At 42.7% G+C, this 24,595-nt stretch overlaps 2 protein-coding genes across 11 annotated transcripts in view; one reads left to right on the forward strand and one right to left on the reverse strand.

Annotated features, from left to right (window-relative positions):
- Positions 1–21,055, reverse strand: part of SLC35B1 (solute carrier family 35 member B1) — a 54,148-nt gene extending 33,093 nt beyond the window's left edge. Inside the window, exon 1 of one of the 2 annotated variants that reach the window (XM_075177222.1) lies at positions 20,987–21,055. The gene's annotated coding sequence lies outside the window, so the exon portion shown is untranslated. The remainder of the gene's footprint in view (positions 1–20,986) is intronic. The other variant, XM_075177225.1, reaches the window with a different exon arrangement.
- Positions 21,056–21,118: 63 nt separating this feature from the next.
- KAT7 (lysine acetyltransferase 7) overlaps positions 21,119–24,595 on the forward strand; it is a 37,844-nt gene continuing 34,367 nt past the window's right edge. For 4 of the 9 annotated variants that reach the window (XM_075177215.1, XM_075177217.1, XM_075177219.1 and 1 more), the window contains exon 1: positions 21,122–21,272. In XM_075177215.1, the coding sequence (XP_075033316.1) occupies positions 21,147–21,272 (126 nt within the window). In that variant the 5' untranslated portion in view covers positions 21,122–21,146. Of the gene's footprint in view, positions 21,273–24,136; positions 24,231–24,595 lie in introns of all 9 variants that reach the window. The other 5 variants (XR_012677705.1, XM_075177213.1, XM_075177214.1 and 2 more) reach the window with 3 other exon arrangements.

Genomic DNA, 24,595 nt, shown 5'->3' on the forward strand with positions numbered 1-24,595 from the left:
AATGAATAAAAATGATTTGCATATTATGTTACTATTAACTTGTAAATATAATTTGTTGTTAAAATGCATACAGTAAAAACAGCTATATTGGGGTTTCAACAAATATTCATGAGAATTCACTCTTTCAATTCTGTAGGCATACCTGTCAATATTCCTGACTGGAAAATGGAGACGAATTAGGTCATGCACAAAATTTGCAGAAACCATGACCAGATCCACAAATCCACACTATTTAGGGTCAATAAACACCCTTTTCCTTTAGGGCATAACCCTTTTGAATAATAGGATTCATTACTGCCCAGTGAAAATCTGCACTGTTGGAAGGTGGTACTAGAAACCAGTAACATTAATGACGCACACCGGTGGTAGCACGTCAATCTATGATATGGAGACTTCACTAATAAATTGATAGGCTAAATTTTTGTGAAGATTGGTTCAGTACACAAAACAACCTCTCCCCTAGTGTAGTTGTGATATATATATATATATATATATATATATACTAAATCCTGTACTGGCAATATCTTCTGATTGCTATTTCCAAGTTGATTACTGGCTCCCTGACACATATTTATCCAAAGTTGCAACGATGCTTGATAGGTACATGTAAGCATGTCACATTCAGATTCAGTATTGATTTCCTTTGCAAACCTTTGGATTGATTACTCACATTGCTAGTAGTAGAACACACTTTAGTGAACACACCTTGCTAGTGAACACTGACTCCTTGGATCACAAACAAATATTTGACTACTTATATATTATGCTTTAAGCACCTGTGTCCCACTGTGGTAAGTCTTAATCCAGAAATCCATTCCAGCAGAATACCAGTGGCAAGTATTACAGCAGTTCCATGTGAAAGATGTTTTATATAACAAAATATTGCTGATAAACTTAAGCAAGGTCTACTTTTTATAATTTGACCACTAGGGGCACTGTTCTGCAGGTGTCTAAAACGGATTTGTACTTTTCCTTGACCAAAATAGCAGAGGCAGCTCCCACTCGTATTAAAATATGCAAGTGTGCTTTGAAACAAACTTACTTGCATAGGAAAAACAGAAAAAGCATAAAGCTCATTGAATGTATAATAAAGACAAGTTGCAAATAAAAGGAGTGACAATAAACTACAGTTATAAAGACAACTTGCACCTGCAGTGTTTTGCATCCCCCTTGCAATCTGCCAGCCAGCAATATAGACTATTTTATAACCTGGTTCTGAAATTGTAATAAAAGCAGATGCCTCTATTGCATACATTTTCAAATACATGTATAAGCCATCTACCACTGCAGTGGCGCACGCAGGGGGGGTTTCTGGGTCTCCAGAAACCACTCCCCTCCGCTAACAAAGTGCTCCTACTGTACTATACAGCACCCGCGGCGCTGTCAAAGAAACGTCCGCGGCGGTGCTGTATTGTACAGCACCGGCGTGGACGCTTCTTTGACAGCGCCGCGGCTGCTGTATAGTACAGTGCAGCCGAAACGGAGCTGCGCATGCGCAGCAGCTCTCTCGCTGTTTTTTTTTTCGGTGGGGGGGGACACCCCCCCCCCCTAACAATCCTGCGTGCGCCCCTGCACTGATAAGCTGCTTCTGCTAAGAGGATGGTCTTAATGGTAATCGATGAAAGTACAAAAACAGTAATTTAAAACTTACTTCTTAAATTTTAAAAGCAGAAGTCTCTGTTGTATAAATTTTCAAATGTATGTGTAAACCATCTAAGGTTTACACATACAGAACTGCTTCTGCTGATAGGATCGTCCTATCTCTATACGATGCAAGGAACACAACACTAACTTAAGAAATGCTTCTAAAATGTGCAAATATACATATTAATTGTATTCCATCGGTAGAAAGACCCTGTTAAATGTATTAGATCTCCAATGGAAACAATTATAGATGCAAGATCAAATAGTAATTCCTCTTTTAGTTACTATCAGATCCAATTTGCATTTATTTATTAGTGCTGTAAACAGAAGAGATCTATCTGAGTGTCTTCTCTAGGTAAGAAAATAATAAATCCTCACTATAATAATTCGTCATTCATTTTAAGGAAGTTATAGGGATCACAGGCAACATTAGTAAATGATTCCCCTGATCCAAGATGTACTGAAACAGTGCTAGTGTCAGGAGAAATCCAATCTGGATATACCCATCACTTGTTGGGCTACCCTCACATCTACAGTCATGGCCAAAAGTTTTGAGAATGACACAAGTATTGGTTTTCACAGAGTTTGCTGCTTCAGTGTTTTTAGACCTTTTTATCAGATGTTGCTATGGTATACTGAAGTAAAATTTCAAGCATTTCATAAGTGTCAAATGCTTTTATTGACAATTACATTAAGTATATGCAAAGAGTCAAGACTTGCAGTGTTGACCCTTCTTTTTGAAGATCTTTGCAATTCGCCTGATGTCAATCAACTTCTGTGCCACCTACTGACTGATGGCCGTCCATTCTTGCCTAATGAAAGCTTGGAGTTTTTCAGAACTTGTGAGTTTTTGTGTGTCCACCCGCCACAAGTTCTCAATGGGATTAAGGTCTGGGGAGTTTCCTGGCCATGGACCCAAAATGTCGATGTTTTCATCCCCGAACCACTCAGTTATCACTTTTGCCTTATGGCAAGGTGCTCCATCATGCTGGAAAAGGCATTGTTCGTCACCAAAACTGTTCTTGGATTATTGGGAGAAGTTGCTCTTGGAAAATGTTTTGGTACCATTCTTTATTCTTAAAACATCGAAATTGTGGGTCCATGGAAACTCTCCAGACCTTAATCCCAGTGATCAATCCTCAAGAGGCGGGTGGACAAACAAAAACCCACAAATTCTGACAAACTCCAAGCTTTGATTAGGCAAGAATGGACGGCCATCAGTCAGTATGTGGCCCAGAAGTTAATTGACAGCATGCCAGAGTGAATTACAGAGGTTTTCAAAAAGAAGGGTCAACACTGCAAATATTGACTCTTTGCATAAACTTAATGTAATTGTCAATAAAAGCCTTTGACACTTATGAAATGCTTGTAATTTTACATCAGTATATCATAGCAACATTTAACAAAAAGGTCTAAAAACACTGAAGCAGCAAAGTTTGTGAAAACCAATGCTTGTGTCATTCTCAAAATGTTTGGCCATGACTGTAGAGAAAGCCAGCCCTGTAATAAGCTCTCTACTGTGACAGCTGACTCAGCTTTGGAGTGGAGGTTTCAGACTGCTCACTCCTGGGCCTATTTTCTATAAACGCACAGCTCTCCTACTGTGCAGACTGGAGGAAGCCTGCCTGGGACATGGCATGGATCAGTGAATAAAATTCTCTCTTGAAATAACAATGTCTTACTACATAATGCACACACAATGTACTATGTAGTATAGCAAGATAATAACACCATCCTGCACAGGCTATGTTATATTACTGTCTTTTTAAGAGCAGATAAAAAAACAAGTTCGTTTCAGTAAAAATGTAATTACAAGGATATTTTATGTAGACTATGTAAGATAATAAACTAAAATTAACTTCCAATCCAAGTACAACTAACTTGATGTGATAATTTTCTTTTAAATATGTAACATTAACATTTTATATCTTCTCTGTCTATAGACACATATATGCAGAAGCTGATATTTGATTTTGACCTGCTAATTTTCTGGTTAGTTGGCTCTCTGAGAAATAGAAAAGATGATGCGAAAGAAAATTGCTTACTCCAGCCTCCCATAATCATATTGTTCCCTGGTGTGGAACTTGTTCCTGCCTTACCTGTGCAGTATACCACAGGGAGTGTCTGTCTCTAAACTCTCTGGATTTGCAGTGAGCATGTTCCAGTTCACTACATTTCCAAACATTAAGTGAGAATGTTCCAGGAGACACTGTCTGTCATCAGTTTCTCCTCCCTACATATGCAGAGTTCACACTGACCCAACTGATAAAAGTTTTAACTGATAAAAGCTATTTAGTCCAAAATTATCATGACCTATTTTAAAGTACACGTTCTGTAGCAAATTACTGCTTTCTGAAACTATAAAAATAGACTTTATAAGTATTTCAATGACATCATTGTAACCTTTATAAGAGATAGCAGGATTTTGTCTGAACCTGACATCTGCTGGAACAACCCAGGAAACTGGATGCACAATAAGTCCACTTACACACGTGCAGATATCCTGGTAGCGGTTACCGCCATTACTGTGTGTCTGCATGGGTGCACATAAGCCCCCGAGCTACAAGTGTGATTGCATCAGTGCACTCTGATGTAATGTGGGTGTTTGATTTGCAAAAAGTAGTGCATTAAAATCAGGGGCGGGCTGGAACGGGGGGCAGCGGGCACCCGGGCCGCTCAGTCTAACGGCTGTTCGGGCCGGCCGCTTCCCCCCGTGGATGCAAAAAATAGGTTAATATTGCCAGCGGCCACATCACATGACACGCGATGCGGCCGCCTGTGCGTCCCCCGGGCTGATACCTGCCAGCCCACGTCTGACTAAAATCATACTTGCCAGTAGTTAACATATGTGTAAGATAAAAAAACTAATTTGCACCCCTTGCATTGTAACATGGTTTTGTCCAGGAGAATTTTCTAGTTACCTTACTTTCTTTAATGAATCAGGCCCAATGAGTTTAAGGGAAATGGGAACTGTTTAAGATGAAGACCAGGCAAAAATTATATGGTACAGTGGTCAGCATTGCTGCAACAGGAAGCACTGGGGTCTTTGGTTCGACTATATTTATTTTGAGTTTGTATGTTATCCTTGTGTTCATGTGAGTTTCCTGCAGGTGCTTTGGCCTCCTCGCACGGTCTACATACATACCTGTAGGTTCATTTCCATCTAAATAGAACTAGAATTTTGTTTGACTATTGTAGATAGCTATAATCTGATTGCTATAGGCAACATCTCCACTTTTCAAACTCGCAGCTTGATACATTTACTCCCAGATGCTTTTCAGTACTAAAGTGATGATTTAACAAGCGGTAAAGTACCAAAATGCCGGTCTAAATCATCGGCAAAAGGCTCTTTAGGAGAAATCAGAGTTTTCTCCGGACATAACCTAATTACCAGAGCTTATTGCTGGTTCCATAGTCCTCTATGGGGACAGTAGCATTAGTCAATATATTAAGCTGCAGAAAGCAAAGCGACTCCATTTCAGGATGTTAGGCTGTCAGTAAAAAGGGAAAAAGTTTTGTTGAGGAGGGTGGTCTTCGCCTGGGCTCCTAGAGCAGCCCCAGCATGGTAAATTTCGAGCAGTACCAAGTGTCTGTACTATATATGAAAGTTAATAACATTCCGATATATTGTTCTCCATGTAATTTTTTTATTTTTTTTTGTTTTATGGCATTTGCTATGTTAAGTGTATTGTATACTTGTCCTTGCAGTGTAGCTTAAAGTCAATATTTCTTTGTAAAGGTATCCGACAATTGCTTTTTAGGTTTTTTGGGAGAGGAGAAACTTTGCAATGAGCCGCGGAGTGCGTTCTGAGGTGCGCAGAAAAATCCATGATGTTTGGGTTCCATAGTACCCGGAAAAGAGTTTAGTTGGACATCAGTGGCTCATTGTAGTGAATTGAATTCCACCTTAAATGCAACATTCTAAGGGAGAATTCAATTTCTAGCTATGAGCCACCACAATAACTGGCTGCGCTCATTATCGGGTTCTACTGTACCCAAACATTACTGATTTTCCTGTTCACCACTATGGGGTGGTAGGCAGGGGCGCATCTAGAAAATTGTACAGTGTGCTGCCCGGCTGCTCCGATTGTGTTTAAAACACAATCAGAGCAGCCGGGCAGCACACTCTCCCTGCCTGTCACTGCCGAATGGACCTGCACATACTGTGCAGCCGTCAGCAGCAAGTCCCTGCTAAGGGGGGCGATTGCCCCGATCGCCCCCTCCCCTGGATTCGCCACTGGTGGTAGGAAAAATCTGTGATGTTACAGCACTGCAGAGTGCCACTGCGACTGTTCCGAAGGCACACCGTGGCACATTGCTAATTTAATTCCCCTCTAAGGGGGCTATTCAATTGTTCGTCCGGACCGCCGAAAAACTCGCGCTCTAAAACTATTACCGTTAATACGGTAATATTGCGCGTAAAAACCGTTCATACGGTAATCGCAGCTCAGGGAGCTGCGAGCTGGAATTCAGTGAGTAATTACCGTATTAACGGTAATAGTTTTAGAGCGCGAGTTTTCCGGCGGTCCGGACGAACAATTGAATACCCCCCTAAATGTTGTTGACCATTTTAAATGTGTTAAAATATCATGTCTTTTCATGACAGGTCTAATGTGACTAAATAATTTTGTACAGTGCTGTGGAATATGTTGAGGCTAAATAAATGAATACATGATAATAATTAAAATGTTTTCTTACCTTACATAGGTGTGTATCCATATTTTTATAGGAAGACCAAAAACAATTATGTGACAGCATCACTTAACAATAATTAAAAATAATTGCTATTTTACTAATGATGACTGTTTTTATGCCTCAGAGGCATATAATGATGTGGTAAAAGGATCCCATTTTGGAATCAATCTTTAATCCCAAGAAATACAATAGAAAACAAAAACTTCATCAAGGTTAATGCAGGTAACAGTTTACTTTCTCTACGCAGACAGTATCACGGTGTTTCTCTGGGCACAATGTTTCTCTGGGAATCGGAAGTAGGCAGAGATCCTGAGCTTGTATTACAATTTGAATTGAATTTTTCAGTCCCAAAGGCTCCTATGTACACTGCAAACTCATTCTGAATTCATAAGTGTGGTCTCTGTATACACCAGACACCCCGGAGTATTTCTGGTACCTACTGACTAATGAAGACAGAAACAGAAATTAAAAACAAATGAAACTTCGAAACATGCCTCCCACTCATGTCCTCACACCACAAAACATTATGGAAAAATTTAAAAAAGTAAAGAAAAATGCTGACTAAGGTATTAAACGTGGTCAACAGCAAGGCTTGATGATGAAATTGGCATCTTTATGACATATCTCCGCCCATTTTGCAAGCTGATGAGTGGCCTTGAGGGGGAATTGGTTAAATTCCTGGGAGATGTGCCAATAATCTGGGAGGCTCTCGGAATGTAGACTACCATCATCATCATTTATTTATATAGCGCCACTAATTCCGCAGCGCTGTACAGAGAACTCACTCACATCAGTCCCTGCCCCATTGGGGCTTACAGTTTAAATTCCCTAACACACACATAGACAGAGACAGACAGACAGGCTAGGGTCAATTTGATACTATGTTTAAATCTTAGAAAAAAAAATAAAAATGTAAATACTCCACTTTTTTTGCTGTCATCCACTGTGCTGCTATATTTAGTTTGAAGTTCAGACTTTACAACCTTAGATTCAGTGGATTTACTGGTCATATTCGTGCAAATAAGCTAAACAAGATCAATATTACACAAAATTTTATGAAAGCTATAACACATCTATTTTTCATGCATATTCAGTTATTATGGTGTTATTTAGACTAAAGGTGTGCTGTAACCCTTAAAAAGCAATTAGATATCAGCTTTTAACAATGTATTATAATGCATACTTGCCTACTTTTGCAGGCAGCTGTCCGGGAGGGGGTCCGTCGAGGGGGCGTGGCCACGCGCGGTGCACCGTTAGGCTCCGTCCTGTCAATCTCAGGCATTTTTAGCCAATCACAGCAGGGGGCGGGGCCATGATGGCGTGTTAAGCCCCACCCCCGCCATCTTCTAAAACGGCGACAGTTGGATCCAGGATTTTGCCTGCTCTCTCGGGAGTCCGGGAGAACTCCTAAAAATTCGTGAGTCTCCCGGACATTTAGGGAGAGTAGGCAACTATGTTATAATGATGCTTATTTATAAAGCACCAACATAATACCAACATATTAGGCAGTGCTTTACATTGAGGGGATGATTGATAACATAATGACTTGAAAAAGAAAGCCCTGCCAAAATACGCTTACAATCTGAGAGGTGTAGGTAAGAATTGATACTGAGTGGAATAACAATTTTATTTAGGGGGTGGAGAAAGTATATGTGGCTATTGTAAGCAGGGCTGGCATCAGGAATTGCGGGACCCAGTACAAATGTAACAGACAGGACCCTCCTCCTTCCTTCTCTCCCCCCACCCCCATTTTTAAATTATCCTTTAAAATAATAAAATTTCCTCCCCCCCCATTATCTCTGTGATGAAACGGGGCCCCACTTACTGAAGACTTTTTATTCATCACCGTTTGTCACAGTTTATTATACTTTTTAATCCTTGGCCCAGTCTAAGTATATACACCAGAGCAGCGGTGTATTATGTGCATGTTATTTAATGTCATTAAGTACATTTTACTCTTGCTATTATCTGCAATATTGTATGTATTAGAAATATAAAGCCTGTTGCCATATTGTGTGAAATTAACAGGACAGCAGAAACCATTTTGCTTGTGTTAGCAAAAGTAATTACCATTTGTCTCAAATGCCCATTGTTATGAAGGGTGGCTTAGGTCTGGCTTGTTAAGCTGGGTACACACTACAGAATTTTCCACCAACTTTTTATGCCGATCGATTTTACATCAGATTGATGGTCCGATCACTCGGTCCATGGATTGCATACACACTTGTTTTAGACGATAAAGGGAAGAACGGCCGTCCCGTTACCGATTTTTTACAGCCATGTTGTCGTGAGCAATAATTTTTATTTCATACACACTGAAGCATCATTTGCAGCGCATGTAACGATATACCAAAGACATTAGCATAAAGGGACAGAGCTTTCACTATAGTTAACACCCAAAGCCGCATAAAAAGAGAAGGCAACACTGTCTCTTCATTCTTTCCTATAAAACAGAAGTTTATCACCATACATAAAATTTAGAAAAAACATTTAACTGGTAAAGTGCAAGGCAATAATTATTCCAAAATAATAAAATCCCTTCGTATGTAATGGAATGCTCCATTCTCTGCGGGAATCATCGCTGATTGGTTCACAGCAGAAATGAACGCCCATGTCTGAGTGTATAAAATGACAGGAGCCTGTCTGGTGCCGAGGAGCGTGAGAAGATGGCGAGTGAGGAGAAGGTGTCAGTGGGGGTTGCGCGTGTGGAGAAGGTGTCAGTGGGGGTTGCAGCTATGGAAACGGAGACTGAGTCAGAGATGGTGCTGGAAGGGCCAAAAATTGTTGAAAAAGTTAAGGTGGGGGGTGGAGATGCTCAAGAAGAGCAAAGAGCAAATCCAATGAGCCCAAGAGAGGTGGAGATGGTGGTAAAAGTACTGGACCAGGACGACTACGACATTAAAAAAAAAGGTCAGTAGCACATGTAGTGTAACTGTTTGGAGGACTTTATTTCATTCTAGTTTCACACAAAGCAATCTAAACGCCTAATTTGTAACACAGATTTTTTATTTTGTCAGAACGAAGAAATAACGGTGAGAAGGCCTGTTTAGATACCACTAATGTAACACCTGTTATCAAACAAAAAAAAATTGATGTTGAATCCCAAGATATGAAAGAAGTTATACACAAAGCTATTTCAGTGAACATGTATAGACAACTAAATGCTTTGATCACATACCTGTACCAATATAATTTACCAAAATGGCGCCTGTTTTCCAGAATATATGGAGGATAAGCCCGCTATTATTGCGATTGCGCCACAGGGACCACAACATAAACTGATCTCGAGCAGTGTGCAAGGTGAGCAAATGAGTATTTCTGGTGCTGGATATAAATTACAGATATAGAAGTTTAATGGTAAACAATTTTTATTTCCTTGTTTCATAGGTAAAGAAATCAAAGGGAATAGAAACCCAAGCGACATCAAGAAAAAAATTAAAAACCTAGAGAACAATTTTGTTGAAATGTGTATGCTGTTTGGAACTGTTCTGCCACAAACCAGTAGCACCTTTAAAGTGTAATACTATTTTTTTCACTTGTCATATTCTGCAATAAAAAATTTTGTACTTTTTTTCCTGCAATAAAACTGTTGCATGAACACTGTGTGGTTTATTCTGGTTATTTTACAAATATTAGTTAATAAAGGTTAATATGACTTAATAAGTTTAATAGTTTATAAAGGTATAAGGTTTATAAAGGGTAAATATGAATAGATTCCCAACATAGATGCAAAGGGTAATAACACACATGCTTTATACAAGCGTAATGGTCTGCAGCCAGACAGGTGCAATACACATCTATACAAAACACAAGTCATTGATGTGCAGATACCACACCACGTGGGACTGGTACAGGCATCACAAATTTACATACACACGCCCCCCAGGTCGAGGAAGTATCGGAGGATTGTCGTGGATCAGTCGGAAGTTTATACACACTACACAGCGGAAAGGAGATTGAAACGAAAATATTGAACGGTACGACCAACCAAATGAGGCAACAATCCATTTGGGCAGACTTTCGATCATCGTGTCACTACACACACTGACCCGACTTTCAAACGAGCGGTCGTATGTCAGCTGGTTGAGCCGATTATTGGACAAAAACCCTGTAGTGTGTACCTAGCTTTAGTAATGTAATCAGAATGATGTACTGTATGAATGAGTGCTAACATAGCTAACTTGAAGCCCAATTTAATGGTCTAAGTCAACAGGTAATCTGAGAGCTAATCAGGTCAGATTCTGTGCAATGTGTCTCAACAGTATTATATTGGCTGTAATAGCATTGGGAAATGTATTAATATTTATCAATATAAATGTTATTGTATTGTAACAAAATGTTGTAACTGTCAGGCGCCGTCTCCGCACTCCTCCTAAGTGCAGGGGACGGTTGCCTGCTGTCCGCCACTCACCATGTCCAGTTTCCTAGCAACGGGACGCACTTTTTGGTTTCGGCTCCCTGTCGGCGGTCAGCTGGGTTCTGACCTATACTTCAGAATGCTACTGTGTTCATAAGAAGTTTTCGCAAGGTCTTCTGGTCTTTTAAATCTACATCAGGGGTCTCTTATGGCTGGCCAGTATGCAGTTCAATTCCGGACCCTTGCTTCTGAGCTTCATTGCCCTGATTGGCACTTTTTGGTAGGGTCTGAATGATCGCATAAAAGATCACCTGGGCTCCCACGAGTTGCCTGCTAACCTCGATGACATGATATCACTCTGTGCCAAGATAGACACTCGCCATAGAGAATGCACACAGGAGCGTGACCTCTCTCTCACCACCCATTTCCTCTTCTGGCCCCCCACTTTCAGTCTTCAGTTGTTTCCATGGAAGAGTCTATGCAGATAGGTCGCTTCCGCTTAACCCCTGAAGAACAGGATAGGCGTATCAAGAATCGGCTATGCCTATATTGTGGAGATTTCAGGCATCTTCTCTCCACTTGCTCTAAAAGCTGGGAAACACCGCTTCCAAGGTGATATTAGGGAGGTCAACCTAGGATCCCAGTCCTCTACTCCCTATCCGCAAAAAGAATCTGAGTTCCTGGTGGCCATCATCCTTCTTACCCAAAAAGGACCCCAATCATTACAAGGTTTTGTGGACTCGGGATCCGCCAGGAACTGCTGTTGATGGTAATCGAGTTTCCAATGGCTCAATCACCAGTAGGACCTGTCCCATTCGGTTGTTGGTAGGAGTTCCGGATTTGTTTCCTAGTGCTCCCACAGACTATCAATCCGATCCTTTTGGGTTTCGCCTGGTTGAAAATGCATTCACCACAATTTGGATTCACGCACAAGTTATTTCCTGGGGTCCGTCCTGCAAGGGATGCTGCCTGAAGTCTATACGACCTCCTGGGTCCGCTATTCCATGTCTCACCATATCCTCGCTCGAGGTTCTGCCGGAGCCATACTCTGAATTACTTGATGTCTTCAGTAAAACTGCATCTGAGGTTCTGCCTCCTCACCAGTCCTGGGATTGTCCTATAGATCTGATTACCGGTAAAAGCATTCCTAGAGGCAAGGTGTACCCTCTTTACCTGAGACCCAAGCTATGTCCTAATACGTGAAGAACCTCAAACGTATTAGGTTTTATTCGGAAATCCTCCTCCTCAGCTGCCACAGGGTTCTTCTTCGTAAAGAAAAAGGACGGTACCCTTAGATTATGCATAGACTACCGCCAACTAGACGCAATTACGGTAAAAAAATCGCTATCCTCTTCCTCTCATTCCAGAACTCTTTGACCGTCTTCATGGGGTGCAGATCTTCACCAAATTGGACTTAAGAGGTGCCTATAATTTGATCAGAATTCGCCAAGGGGATGAGTGGAAAACAACATTTAACACCAGAGACGGTCACTACGAATACCTTGTAATGCCCTTCGGGCTTTGTAATGCACCGGCGGTCTTACAAGAGTTCGTCAATAAAATCTTCCAGGACCTTTTATACCAAACGGTAGTCATTTACTTGGATGATACTTTGATCGTTTCTCAAGACCTCTCATCCCATTGTAACCATGTTAAGGAGGTACTCCGTCGCCTACGGAAGAATCATTTACACTGTAAACTAGAGAAATGTCTTTTTGAACAGTCTCTGGTATCCTTACTTGGATATCTGATCTCTTGCACAGGTGTGCAGATGGATCAGAGCAAAGTGGAGGCTATTCTCTATTGGCCCCAACCCGTTGGTTTGAAAGCTACCCAACGCTTCATTGATTTTACCAATTATTACCGACAATTTATCCAGAATTTCTCTACTATTTTTCCCTTCACCTCTCTTACCCGTAGGGGAGGACGAGTCAGATCTTAGCCTCAGGAGGCTATCCTTGCATTTAAGGCCTGGAAACAGGCTTTCTCTTCCGCCCCTGTTCTGTGTCAGCCGGACCAAAACAATCCCTTGTTTTTGTAAGTTAATGCTTCTGCTGTAGGAATAGGGGAGGTGCTCTCTCAAAAGGATCAAACCTTGTGGATTCCAGTCTAATAAAATTTCTCCTAATGAAGCCAATTACTGTATCGGCGACAAGGAACTGTTGGCCATCAAAGCTACCCTTGAAGAATGGCATTGCCTATTGAAGGGGGCTCTTTTTCCCATCACAGTATTTACCGACCATAAAAATTTAACCTACCTTCAGTCTGCTCAATGCCTAAATCCTAGACAGGCTCGATTGTCATTTTCAAGTAGATTCCAATTGATTTTGACTTTCCATCTGGGCACCAAGAACTTCAGGGCTGAATCCCTCTTTAGGTTTTTCGACCCCTCTGACTCTGATTCTTCTTCACTATTCAAGCCCATTATTACCCAGTCTAAAGTTTTAGCCTTGACCAAATCCCCTGTCAAAACTCCTCCTATTGGCAGATCTTTTGTCTTCGCCCCCCTGTGCACCAAAGTCTTGGCATGGGCACATTATGCTAGGTTTGCTGGACATGCCGGTATCAAGAAGACGGTGGCTCTCCTCTCCCGTCTCTACTGGAGGCCTTCCCTGGTCTCTGATGTAAAGAAGTATATCCATACCTGAGAAGTTTGTGCTAGATAGGACTAGTATTACCATGGATTTTATCATTGATCTCCCCAACAGCCATGGTTACAATTCAATCTGGGGTGTAGCTGACCAATTTTCCAAGTTTGTTCACTTCATTCCTCTGAAGGGACTACCATCCGCCTCTGCATTGGCATTACTATTTATAAAGAACATCTTACGTCTTCATGGTTGTCCTATTGAAATCATCTTGGATCGTGGACTGCAGTTTGTCTCTAAATTCTGAAGATCGTTCTGCAAACATTAAGGGATCAACTTGAAATTTTCCTCTGGGTATCACCTGCAGACTAAAGGCCAAACCGAACGGGTCAACCAAAACTTAGAATCTTATCTGTGATGTTATTGCTCCGAGCAGCAATCCTCATGGAGTGAGTTCTTACCAAGGGCAGCACGATGGCTAAGTGGTTAGCACTTCTGCCTTCCAGCACTGGGGTCATGAGTTCAATTCCCAACCATGGCCTTATCTTTGAGGAGTTTGTATGTTCTCTCCGTGTTTGCGTGGATTTCCTCCGGGTGCCCCAGTTTCCTCCCTCACGCCAAAAACATACTGGTAGGTTAATTGGCTGCTAACAAACTGACCCTAGTCTGTGTGTTTGTCTCTGTGTTAGGGAATTTAGACTGTAAGCCCCAATGGTGCAGGGACTGATGTCAGTGAGTTCTCTGTACAGCGCTGTGGAATTAGTGGTGCTATATAAATAAATGGTAATAATAATAATTCACTCATAACAACCATCAAAACGAGTCTACTGCTCTGTCTCCCTTCTTCATTCTTTACGGAAAACATCCTGTGTTACCTACTCTCGTAGAGCTATACGAATCCTCAGAGTCAGCAGCTCAGAGTATGGTTCATAATAATATAATTGTGTAAATTTTTCTCAAGTTTGGTCGCAAGTACAGTCTAAGTTACAGCAATCTTCTGATCACTATAAACGTTTTGCTGATCGCCACCAAAGAAATCATCCAGTCCTCTATGTGGGAGGCAAAGTATGGCTTGCCACCCGCAATCTTAAGCTCAAGGTCCCCTCTATGAAACTCGCACCTCGCTATATTGGTCCTTTCCCCATCACTCATATTGTTAATCCTGTTACCTATAAACTCCAGTTACCTCCTTCCCCTCGGGTACATAATACTTTCCATATTTCCTTACTGAAGCCACTGGTCCTTAACAAATTTACCCAAGGATCCTCTCCTCCTCCTATCAGGACCGTCCAGGGTGAAGAGTTCGAGGTAGAGCGTATTTTAAAATCACGCCTTCTCAGGGGCAAGGCTCAATTCTTGGTACACTGGAGGGGTTACGGCCCCAGGGAGAGCTCTTGGGTCAACCAGGAGGATCTTCACGCTCCACGTCTCATGAAAGAATCTCTGAAAAAACAAGCCTTCAGAGGGGGGGGGGAGAGATTACCGTCAGGCGCCGTCCCCGCACTTCTCCTAAAGGCTTGGGACGGTCACCTGCTCTCTGCTGCTCACCACGTCCTTGCCTCAACGGGACACACTTCTGGGTTTGGGCTCCCTGCTGCGCGCTCGTGCGCAGAGATGATCACATCCCTTTGCTAGGCAACGGCATGTGCTTTCTGGGCTTCCTGATGGCGGTGAGCTGGGTTCTGACCCCCGAACCAGCCTTCTCTCCTCCCTATGTAAGAAACACTCTGGCACCATTAAAGTGCCAGAGTATTGGTTCACACCAGCTCCAGCACTTTTTGTTTGTATGCTCCATTTTGTTTTGCTGACTCCTGGCTTGTTCCTTGGCTTATTCTCCTGGATCCCGATTTGGAACTGCACAGTCCGTTTGGTATTAACCTTCTGCTCGTTCCTGATACTTATTCTGGTTTTCCCTGCTTACTGGGCTACTGTTTGGTTCGACCCAGATCGTCTGACTATTCCTGTCTACTACTCCACAGCGCTGGTAACTGACTTGGAGAACCGCGACCTTCGCATCCCACGCTGCAAAGACAATATCTCCTTGCGGAGGTCCCTGGTGAAGACCGGGGGTGCGTTAGACTCCACGCCTCCCTGTTCAGTTGCGTAAATACCAGCCGGTGCCCCCTACAATGTCTATAACCGTGACAGTATCATTGCAGATACAATGTGTCAAATGTCTTGATGTTTCACGAAAGCGTGAAGAATCCTGTTATTCTGATGTAATTTTGTAACCTTTTAAGTGTATCTAGTAATAGTTAATTCAGTCAAGCCATTCCATTGTATAATCAAGGTAAAAGACAGTTAAATTATTTAAGTGTCCCCTGATAGATCCCTGCTAAAAGGGGGAGGATTGAGACATCTTGACTCTAGTCCCTGGGTAGACAGCCAGGAGTATAAGAGCAGAATATCAAAAGATTAATTCCATCTTGGAGGATCCTGGTGCAAGTAACACTAACACAAAGGACTTTGTACCAGGCATTGTATTGCTGCTGGAGGAAACATTACCGGGATAGAGTCTGTGTGAGGCAATATCCCAGGCTGGGCAACATAGAAACTGTCTAGCTAAATGGTAGCAATAATACTGCAGGAGGATATGACTCTGAAGGACACCGAGGGGGAGATTCAATTTCCCGCGCTGAGCGCCGCGATCTTCTGATGGCGCCCACCGTCTTGCTTGCGCAGACCCGATCTTCCTTTACCTCCCTGCCTGTCCTGATTGGCTCTTTCTCCTTCCCAATGTATTTAAGGCACCTCACATAGCGGTCAGGTGCCTGTTCTTTGTGTTCATCTCTGTGTAGGTGCAAGAAGTGACTCCTGTGCTCCTCAGCACCCTCTCTGCAATATATCTTCGTCACTTGGCTCAACTCGTTGTTCCAGTGACTCTTCGCTGTGCTGTACAGTGTCACCTCGTCGTGCTCAGCCTGTTGCCCAGTGATGCCCTCTCTGCAGTCTATTTTCGCTATTTGGCTTAACTCGTTGTTCCAGTGACTCATTGCTGTGCTGTTCAGTTTTCATTCCCTCGTGTGCAAGCCCCTTGTCTTGGGATTTCTCTCCGCTGGCTGTTACCACTAGTAACCTTCTGTTATTCCAGTGCCTCTCTGTTTGCTGTGCTCTTTCGCTGCCTATTACCTGCTCTCTAGTCTCCTAGCGGGCCTCGTCTAGTACTCACCCAGAAGGCTGCAACCTGCGGGGCAGTGGCCACAAAATTCATACCTCCTTGCGAGGGTCCCTCACTAAGACAGTGCCTCTGATGAAACGGCATTTGAGTGCCGAGAAACGCGTCAGGCTGTGACATCTTCGTGCCTTTGCAAGTACAGTGACCTCTCTCCCGCAACCCCAGGGTTGGATCTTTTTCACACACCTTTACAGACAAAGGCGATCGTGGGAATTAGCAATAGCTTGCCACTAGACATCAGCAGCTGGTTATCTAAATTGGAGTCAAGCACATTTCCATCTACCACAGTAGGTAACTCATCTTCGATATATAGTGTTCTGATTCAAAGTGGACATGCACACGCAGCTGTGCGGGATTCAATCAAGCCAGTTCCATTATGACTGGTAATTACCATCTTGTCTCTTAACACTGGAGGGTTTGACTTTGGTGACTTCTGAATATTCTCACGAAGGTTGCTCATAGTGTCTGGACTGTGGCATTATCTTTGATACATTTGGTCACTCTGCTCTGTTGTTTTTTAATTACATGTACATTGGTATATATATATATATATATATATATATATATATATATATATATATATATATATACCACATTGATAACATTAAATTTTATTGTCTTGATTTTAAGTTTTGCGCTATTTCTGTTTTATGTTTTTCCTGACTAAGACAACCTGCCCCGTTTAACTCCACTACTTTGAGTAAGAGTAGTGTCAGTCTAGACCAGTGGTTCCCAAACTTTTGCAGTTCACGGCACCCTTAGAGTCTCCAAATTTTTTCAAGGCACCCCTCCAAAATAATTACTGAGCAGTCCTGTTTTGGAAGTAGTTGGGTCAAAAAATTGTGATAAGTATTTAGGTCACGACAAAAATACTTATTTAGTTGTATGCAAAAATGCTCCACTGCATCCAGAGACACTGCCCCCTCTGCATCCAGACACACTGCCCCCTCTGCATCCAGGCTCTCTGCCCCCTCTGCATCCAGGCACTCTGCCCCCTCTGCATCCAGGCACTCTGCCCCCTCCTCTGCCACGCTATTCCCCCTCCTCTGCCCTCTCTCACGCTGCCCCCCTCCTCTGCCCTCTGTCAGGCTGTCCACTCCTCTGCCCTCTGTCACCTCCTCTGCCACGCTGCCCCCTCTGCAGCCCTCTGTCATGCTGCCCCCCCTCTGCTGTCACACTGTCCCCCTCTGCTGCCCACTGTCCCCCTCTGCTGCCACCTGTCCCCCTCTGCTGCCACACTGTCCCCCTCCGCTGCCACACTGTCCCTCTCCACTGCCCGCTGTCCTTCTCCGCTGTCACACTGTCCCCCTCCGCTGCCCTTCTCCGCTGTCACACTGTCCCCCTCTGCTGCCTGCTGTCCCCCTCCGCTATCACACTGTCCCCCTCTGCTGCCACACTGTCCCCCTTCGGTACCACGATCCTTTTCACTCTGCCCCACGCCAGACATAAAAAAAAGAGAAGACAGAAACTTACCAATCAGCGCGGCGCCGGGGCCCAGCAGCCTCCTCTCTCCCGCAGCTGCCACTGAATATAGACGTCAGTGACAAGCTGCTGCTGGAGAGAGGAGGCTGCTGGGTCCCGGCGCCGCGCTGATTGGTAAGTTTCTGTCTTCTCTTTTTTCTTTTTATGTCTGGCTCGCGGCACCCCAGTGACAGCGCCGTGGCACCCCTTGGACCCGCAGCGCACACTTTGGTAACTGCCGGTCTAGACAGACCTGGGGGATCCAAAGTTCTCATCTGTGCATCGTGACACCATTGCCCCAGCTAAGGGTTATTTCCTCACAATCTCCAATCACCCTCCATCTCTATCGCTTACTTACCTATCTGCTTCATATTGCTGGCTCCTTTTAGCTTATCTCCATTGAGAGCGTTGTGACAGCATTACCTGATGTCAGCGACACTGCCGGGTGCCTCTCTGCTGTGTCACGGCTCTATGTCTGGGAGTCAGGCACCTTTCTCTCTGGAAGATGCGCAGCTGGGAGGTTGGGACTGGAGCAAATGGCGGCAGCCGTGGGGCCCTCACATCTTTGGAGTGGACGTGGACACGATGCTTAAAAGGGGGCCCTCTGCTGTATCCCTTAATTCAGTGCAGAGGCCGCCAAGCCACCACTCAAATCTCAGGAGCAGCAGCTGCCTATAAATGGAGCCTGCTATGTCCATTAATTCACCTGCCTAATAAATCTTTTGGGGCCCAGGGCTGGTGGGGTCCCATACTGCTGTACTCTCTGTACCTCCCTAATGGCAGCCCTGTCTGTAAAGCAGAAGCATTATCAGCCACCAATTTAAGTAGACAAGTAATCTAGTGTAGCATGGCTAACATTGCAATCAATATTTTGAATATGTTTTGAGCAAGTCTTTGGTTATATATAGTTACTGAGTTTCTGTCTCACCCTAAAGTTCATGCCCTTACATAGTACACCCTAGACACCAGTGGATGAATTCACAAGATTAATCTAAGGGGCATATTCAATTAGGATCTGCGGCTGCACGAGTCCCGGTACCGCAACATCACGGATTTCTGTGCACAGCCCTATAAATCCGAGATGTTGTGGTACCGTAATGGCACTTTATAGGCGCAGACGCAAATCCTAATTGAACATGCCCCTAAATTTTAATCTTGAAACACTTTTAACAACATGTATTTGTGACTGCTTAAAAATTTGTGAATGGTTTATTTTATTCTTTTGAACATTAAAATTAAATATATGTTGTCTATATTGATCTATAAATATATAGCACCCAATTGTATATATATTGAGGTATACTAGATATCAGTAATTAAAGTAACTATGGAACAATTGATTTTAATCTACCATTGTAAAACAGGGATTTTTTTGAACACTAATGTGTTATGCAAAACTTGCAGTACTTTTTTTTTTATTGGCCATGACTAGTTTTCAGCAGCGTTGTTCACATTGTGAAAATATTCACTAAACCAGTGGCGCTGTCACAGGGGTGCTACGGCCAGGAAGAGAAAACAAAAAACTTACCAATCCGGCGGCGCCCGGGACCCAGCATCCTCCTCTCTCCTGCCACTTGTCACATAATAATTCAGTGACAAGCGGCAGGAGAGAGGAGGATGCTGTGTCCCTGCCCACGCCGGATTGGTACGTTTTCTTTTTGTTTGCTTTTTTATCTCTTCCTGGCCCCCGGGATGCAGAGGGGGCAAAGTGAGTGGTTGCAGAGGGGGCAAAGTGTGTGTGGATATGAAGGAGGGCACAGAGTGTGTGGAGACCAAGGAGGGCACAGAGTGTGTGGAGACGAAGGACGGCAGAGTGTGTGGAGATGAAGGAGGGCACAGCGTGTGTGGAGATGAAGGAGGGCACACAGTGTGTGGAGATAAAGGAGGGCACAGAGTGTGTGGAGATGAAGGAGGGCACAGTGTGTGGAGATGAAGGAGGGCACACAGTGTGTGGAGATGAAGGAGGGCACAGAGTGTGTGGAGATGAAGGAGGGCACAGAGTGTGTGGAGATAAAGGAGGGCACAGAGTGTGTGGAGATGAAGGAGGGCACAGAGTGTGTGGAGATGAAGGAGGGCACAGTGTGAGTTAGCTGTAAATTATTCTTTGACAAAAATATAATTGTAAAAAATATATAAAAATATTCTTTTCCCTTGGATTTATATGTATTATTTTTGCATACAACTAAATAAGTATTTCTGTCCTCACCTAAATACTTATTACTTTTTTTTGACCCAACTACTTATAAAACGGGACTGCTCGGTAATCATTTTGGAGGGGTGCCTTGAAAAAATTATGGAAAAAGGGTGCCACGAACTGAAAAGGTTTGGGAACCACTACACTAAACTTTTCACAATTTCTTTATATCTTAAAAAAAGTCTTTCAAACTTACATGCACTGGATCTGGAACAAATGTGCATTTTTACTCTTGTGTCGTGTCATTTTTTTTTGTATTTTAAAATATTTCTAAAGACAATTTAAAGCTCCACTAGCACCTACTGTAATATTTAACGGACATGTCCATCCCACTATCAGGAGACCTAATTTAAATTTACTTGGCTTATATCAAAGTTAAAAACATATTCCCAGTAAAAATGACGTTCAGAGAAAACGTTAAAACTGGTCTGATCAAATGGTCCTGAAGGGGTTCATTTACATAAGATGGCCAACACACCATCTATTTCCCCATTCTCTTGGAACATAATTTGCTGGCAACCTTAACATGAGTGGTGTTCAAACTACACAAACTCTGTTTCTATTCTCCTATATCTGACATACTAGTGTCAGGATATTACATTTTGATCATCCTTCATTTGTTTACTGACAAGTGAAAATGCAACTTCCTTTTCACTGATACTAGACTCCCTCGGATTAAAACTAATGCACACAATAATAGGTGGATACTATTTTACATGTAGTAACTAGTTATGTTTTTTCATTCAGCTGAGGACACCTGAAAAAGATTAGGGGAACTATAGATGTGAATACACAGAAGTGAAACCTGGGTGATAGGAATATTTGTGTTACTTGCACTGATGACCCAGATTAATATCTAGTACATAGTGTACCTTGAGTGACAGTGGGAAGTGGCACATCTCGCCCTGGCCTGACACCCACCATAGCACCATGCATCTGAGGTAACTGCGGGAGGAGCTGTCTCTACCGCGCGCGCGAAACACAGAACAGGAGGGGCGGGGTCACGTGCGAATTAGGGAGGCGGGAACGCGCATGCGCGCGAATCTCCCGTTACCCGGAGACGGCGCCGGACGGATTCCCGTGTTGAGCTTTACCGCACATCCGGGAGGAGTCCAAATTAGCAGCGAACGGGTGCTTCAAGCGATGCCCCGGAGGAAGGTAAGTGATGGGTGACGTAGGAAAGAGACGTCGTGGGTGGTGGCGAGTGGGGCTACGCTCCCCATGGCGCTTGGTGCAGAATTACGGGCAAACACGTAAACCCCGGTTAAGATAAACGATGGGAGTAGACCTCAACACAGTGCGCAGGACCAGTAGGTTTTCGAAACGCAGTCAAAACAAGGCCTCTATCGGTTAACTCAGAATCTGCCCCCATTGGACGATAGATTGCACAGAAGCACGTTAATTGGTTGACATATAATGACGCCGGTAACGATAGGCTGACGGCCCTGTCAGTCAGATCTGGCGCCTCGCGTGTGGCGTTGAGCTTATTGATACACAGCAGCGCCAATTACAGCATGGTCTGCCTTCTGATTGGATGGTTCATGATTTCTGTCTGCTATAGGGCAGTTTCCCTGTTTATCAGTTGACTGACACACCCTAGTGAAGCCTTATTGGTTACTGGCTGCCCTCATTTAGCTGTTGAGCCAGTAGAAACATACATAGGCGTAGTCATAACAAACTAGTGCTTTTAATAATTTTATAACGTATCATTGTTGCATGAGACTAATGTGTACTTGTAGTAAATAATTTAAAACACAATGGGGCCTAATTCATTAAGGAATCTAAGGCAACATCATGTTGGAGGAGGCAAATTTAAAATGTGTAGATCATCTTTAACATTCAGGGGGGGGATTCAATTCTCCCCGAAGTAGCGCAGCGATAACTATTACTGTTATTACGGTAAATCTAACACGGCTTTCTGCTCGCAGTGAGCTGCGAGCAAAAAGCCGGAGTTGAAACTACCGTAATAACGGTATTTAAGTTGCATTACTTTTTACAGTAACGCAGCCAATTGAATTCCCCCCTCAGTGTAATAATAAAGCTATCAAGTATTTGTGCTACATGAAAAAGCAGCCAGTATTTTCCTTACATGCAAATTAAACTAATTTGCACACCTTGCTTTGTAACGTGGGTTGTTCAGGAATAAACTTACTATTTTTTTCTTACTTTCCTTTCCTTAATGAATCAGGCCCATTTTTTTATTTAATGGAAGAACACTAGAAATATGTACTATATATATATATATATATATATATATATATATATATATAATTAATCTTCAAAATTAATGTTATGTCAGTTAGACAATACAATGTTTTATACCTTCACCTGTCATATAAATTGTGTTTTTTATATGCTGATGGTGCTTTTTTCTGTTATCTACCCACACAAATAGAGCACTGACCAAACATTAAATATAATAAAAACATGTGTATTGAAATACTTGTATTACGTTATTTTATTCCTGTTTAGTTTTATAGAAGACTATCTCTTGTCAGGCAAACTAAACACTGATCAGCCTCAGTATTTAAACCACTTGCAAAATATTGTGTAGGTCCTCTCTTGACACCAAAACAGCTTGGACCCATCGAGACATGGTCTCCAAAAGACCTCTGAAGGTGTCCTGTGGTATTTGGCACTAAGACTTTAGCAGCAGATTCTTTAAGTTGTGAGGTTGGACCTCAATGGTTTGGACTTGATCTTCCAGTACATCCCACAATATGCTCGATCAGATTGAGATTTGGGGAATTTGGAGGCCCAAGTCAACACCTTGAACTTTGTCATGTTCCTCAAACCATCAATGTACAATTTTTGCTGTGTGGTACAGGTCAAAGTAACATATACATGAATGCCTGGACCCAAGGTTTCCCAGCAGAACATTGCCCAGAGCATCATACTGCCTCCTGCTGCTTACCTTCTTCCCATAGTACATGTTGGTTCCAGCTCTTCCCCAGGTAAATGACACACGCATCCTGCCATCCACATGACATAAAAGAAAACATAATTTATCAGACCAGGCCACCTTCCATTGCTCTATGATCCATTTTGGATGCTCCCGTGCTCATTTTAGGCGCTTTCGGCAGTGAACAGGGGTCAACATGGACAATTTGACTGGTGTGCGGCTACGCAGCAAGCTGCAATGTACTGTGTGTTCTGACAACTTTCCATCATAGCCAGTATTAACCTTTTCAGCAATTTTTGCTAGAGTAGCTCTTCTATAGGAATGGACCAGATGGGTTAGCCTTCTCTACCCAGGCGCATTAATGTGTCTTTGGGTGCCCTTGACCCTACTTTTGGTAGGTACTAGCCACTGCAGGGAACACCCCACAAGACATGCTGTTTTGGAGATGCTCTGACCCAGTCTTCTAGCCATCACAAATTGGCCCTTGTGAAAGTCACTCAGATTCTTATACTTGCCCATTTTTCATGCTTCCAAAATATCAACTTCAAGAACTGACTCTTCAATTGCTGCCTAATATATCCCACCCCTTGACAGGTAGCAAGATTATCAATGTTATTCACTCGTTTAATAATAGTGGTTTTAATGTGGCTGATCTGTGTATATTGTCTTGAGTCTACGCCTTTAATTAATTATCCTATACTGTACCAAACCTATTTTTGTAAATGCGCTGTTCTTGGCTGCAAGACACTACTGATTGACCAATAAATCACTGGATGTTCATTTAAAAAAAACAAAAAACCAGCAGCTTTAAAGTGACTCTTTCTGTTAAATTATGCATATAGCTTGTAAATGTTATCTGAAGAACCCTGCTGCAAGTAGCCAGCCCAATCCACTTCTGTAATAATAGGTTACTAAACAATTGGTAGTATTGTGGTTTTTTTTACCCATAAAATATACCTACATTTAAAATGGTTTTACTATTATGAGCATGAAATGTAGTTCAGTTGCTGTTGGTATTTTGCTCAGTGCTTGCTCCATCGCTAGCTAATCAATTTACCTTTATTCAAAAAGTATATAGAATTCAGAATGTGTTAAAAGATGTTTCTGTGCATCTACTTAGGATCTATGTAAACAATGGTTGAGACTAGAAGTTAGCCATTGATGTCCACAAAGAGTGAACAAAGGTTTTAAAAGTTGGAGCCCAGAAAACAAAGGCAAGTGGTTGGTGCACTGCCACTGAATATAAATTATATTGCATGGTTGCTGGATACATCTGTAGTGTTTCACTACCTGCTAAGGGGACTTCCCCCTTTATGGGACTGTACTTTATGGGAAAATAAAGTGATGTAAGCACAACATTGCAGAGTACACTTATTATTTTAATGGTTTATGTATATAGCGCCATCAAATTATGCAGTCCTGTACAGAGAGTATTGTATAATTCCCATTTTTGCTTGCATTATAGGAGCTTATGTTCCATAGCACATACACATTAGAGTAAGTTTATATCCGCAGCCGACTAACCTACCTGGATGTTATTGAATTGTGGTTGGTGCACCAAGAAGAAACCCATACAAAC

The sequence above is a fragment of the Mixophyes fleayi genome, chromosome 6 (genome assembly GCF_038048845.1).
Source record: "Mixophyes fleayi isolate aMixFle1 chromosome 6, aMixFle1.hap1, whole genome shotgun sequence".
NCBI lineage: Eukaryota > Metazoa > Chordata > Amphibia > Anura > Limnodynastidae > Mixophyes > Mixophyes fleayi.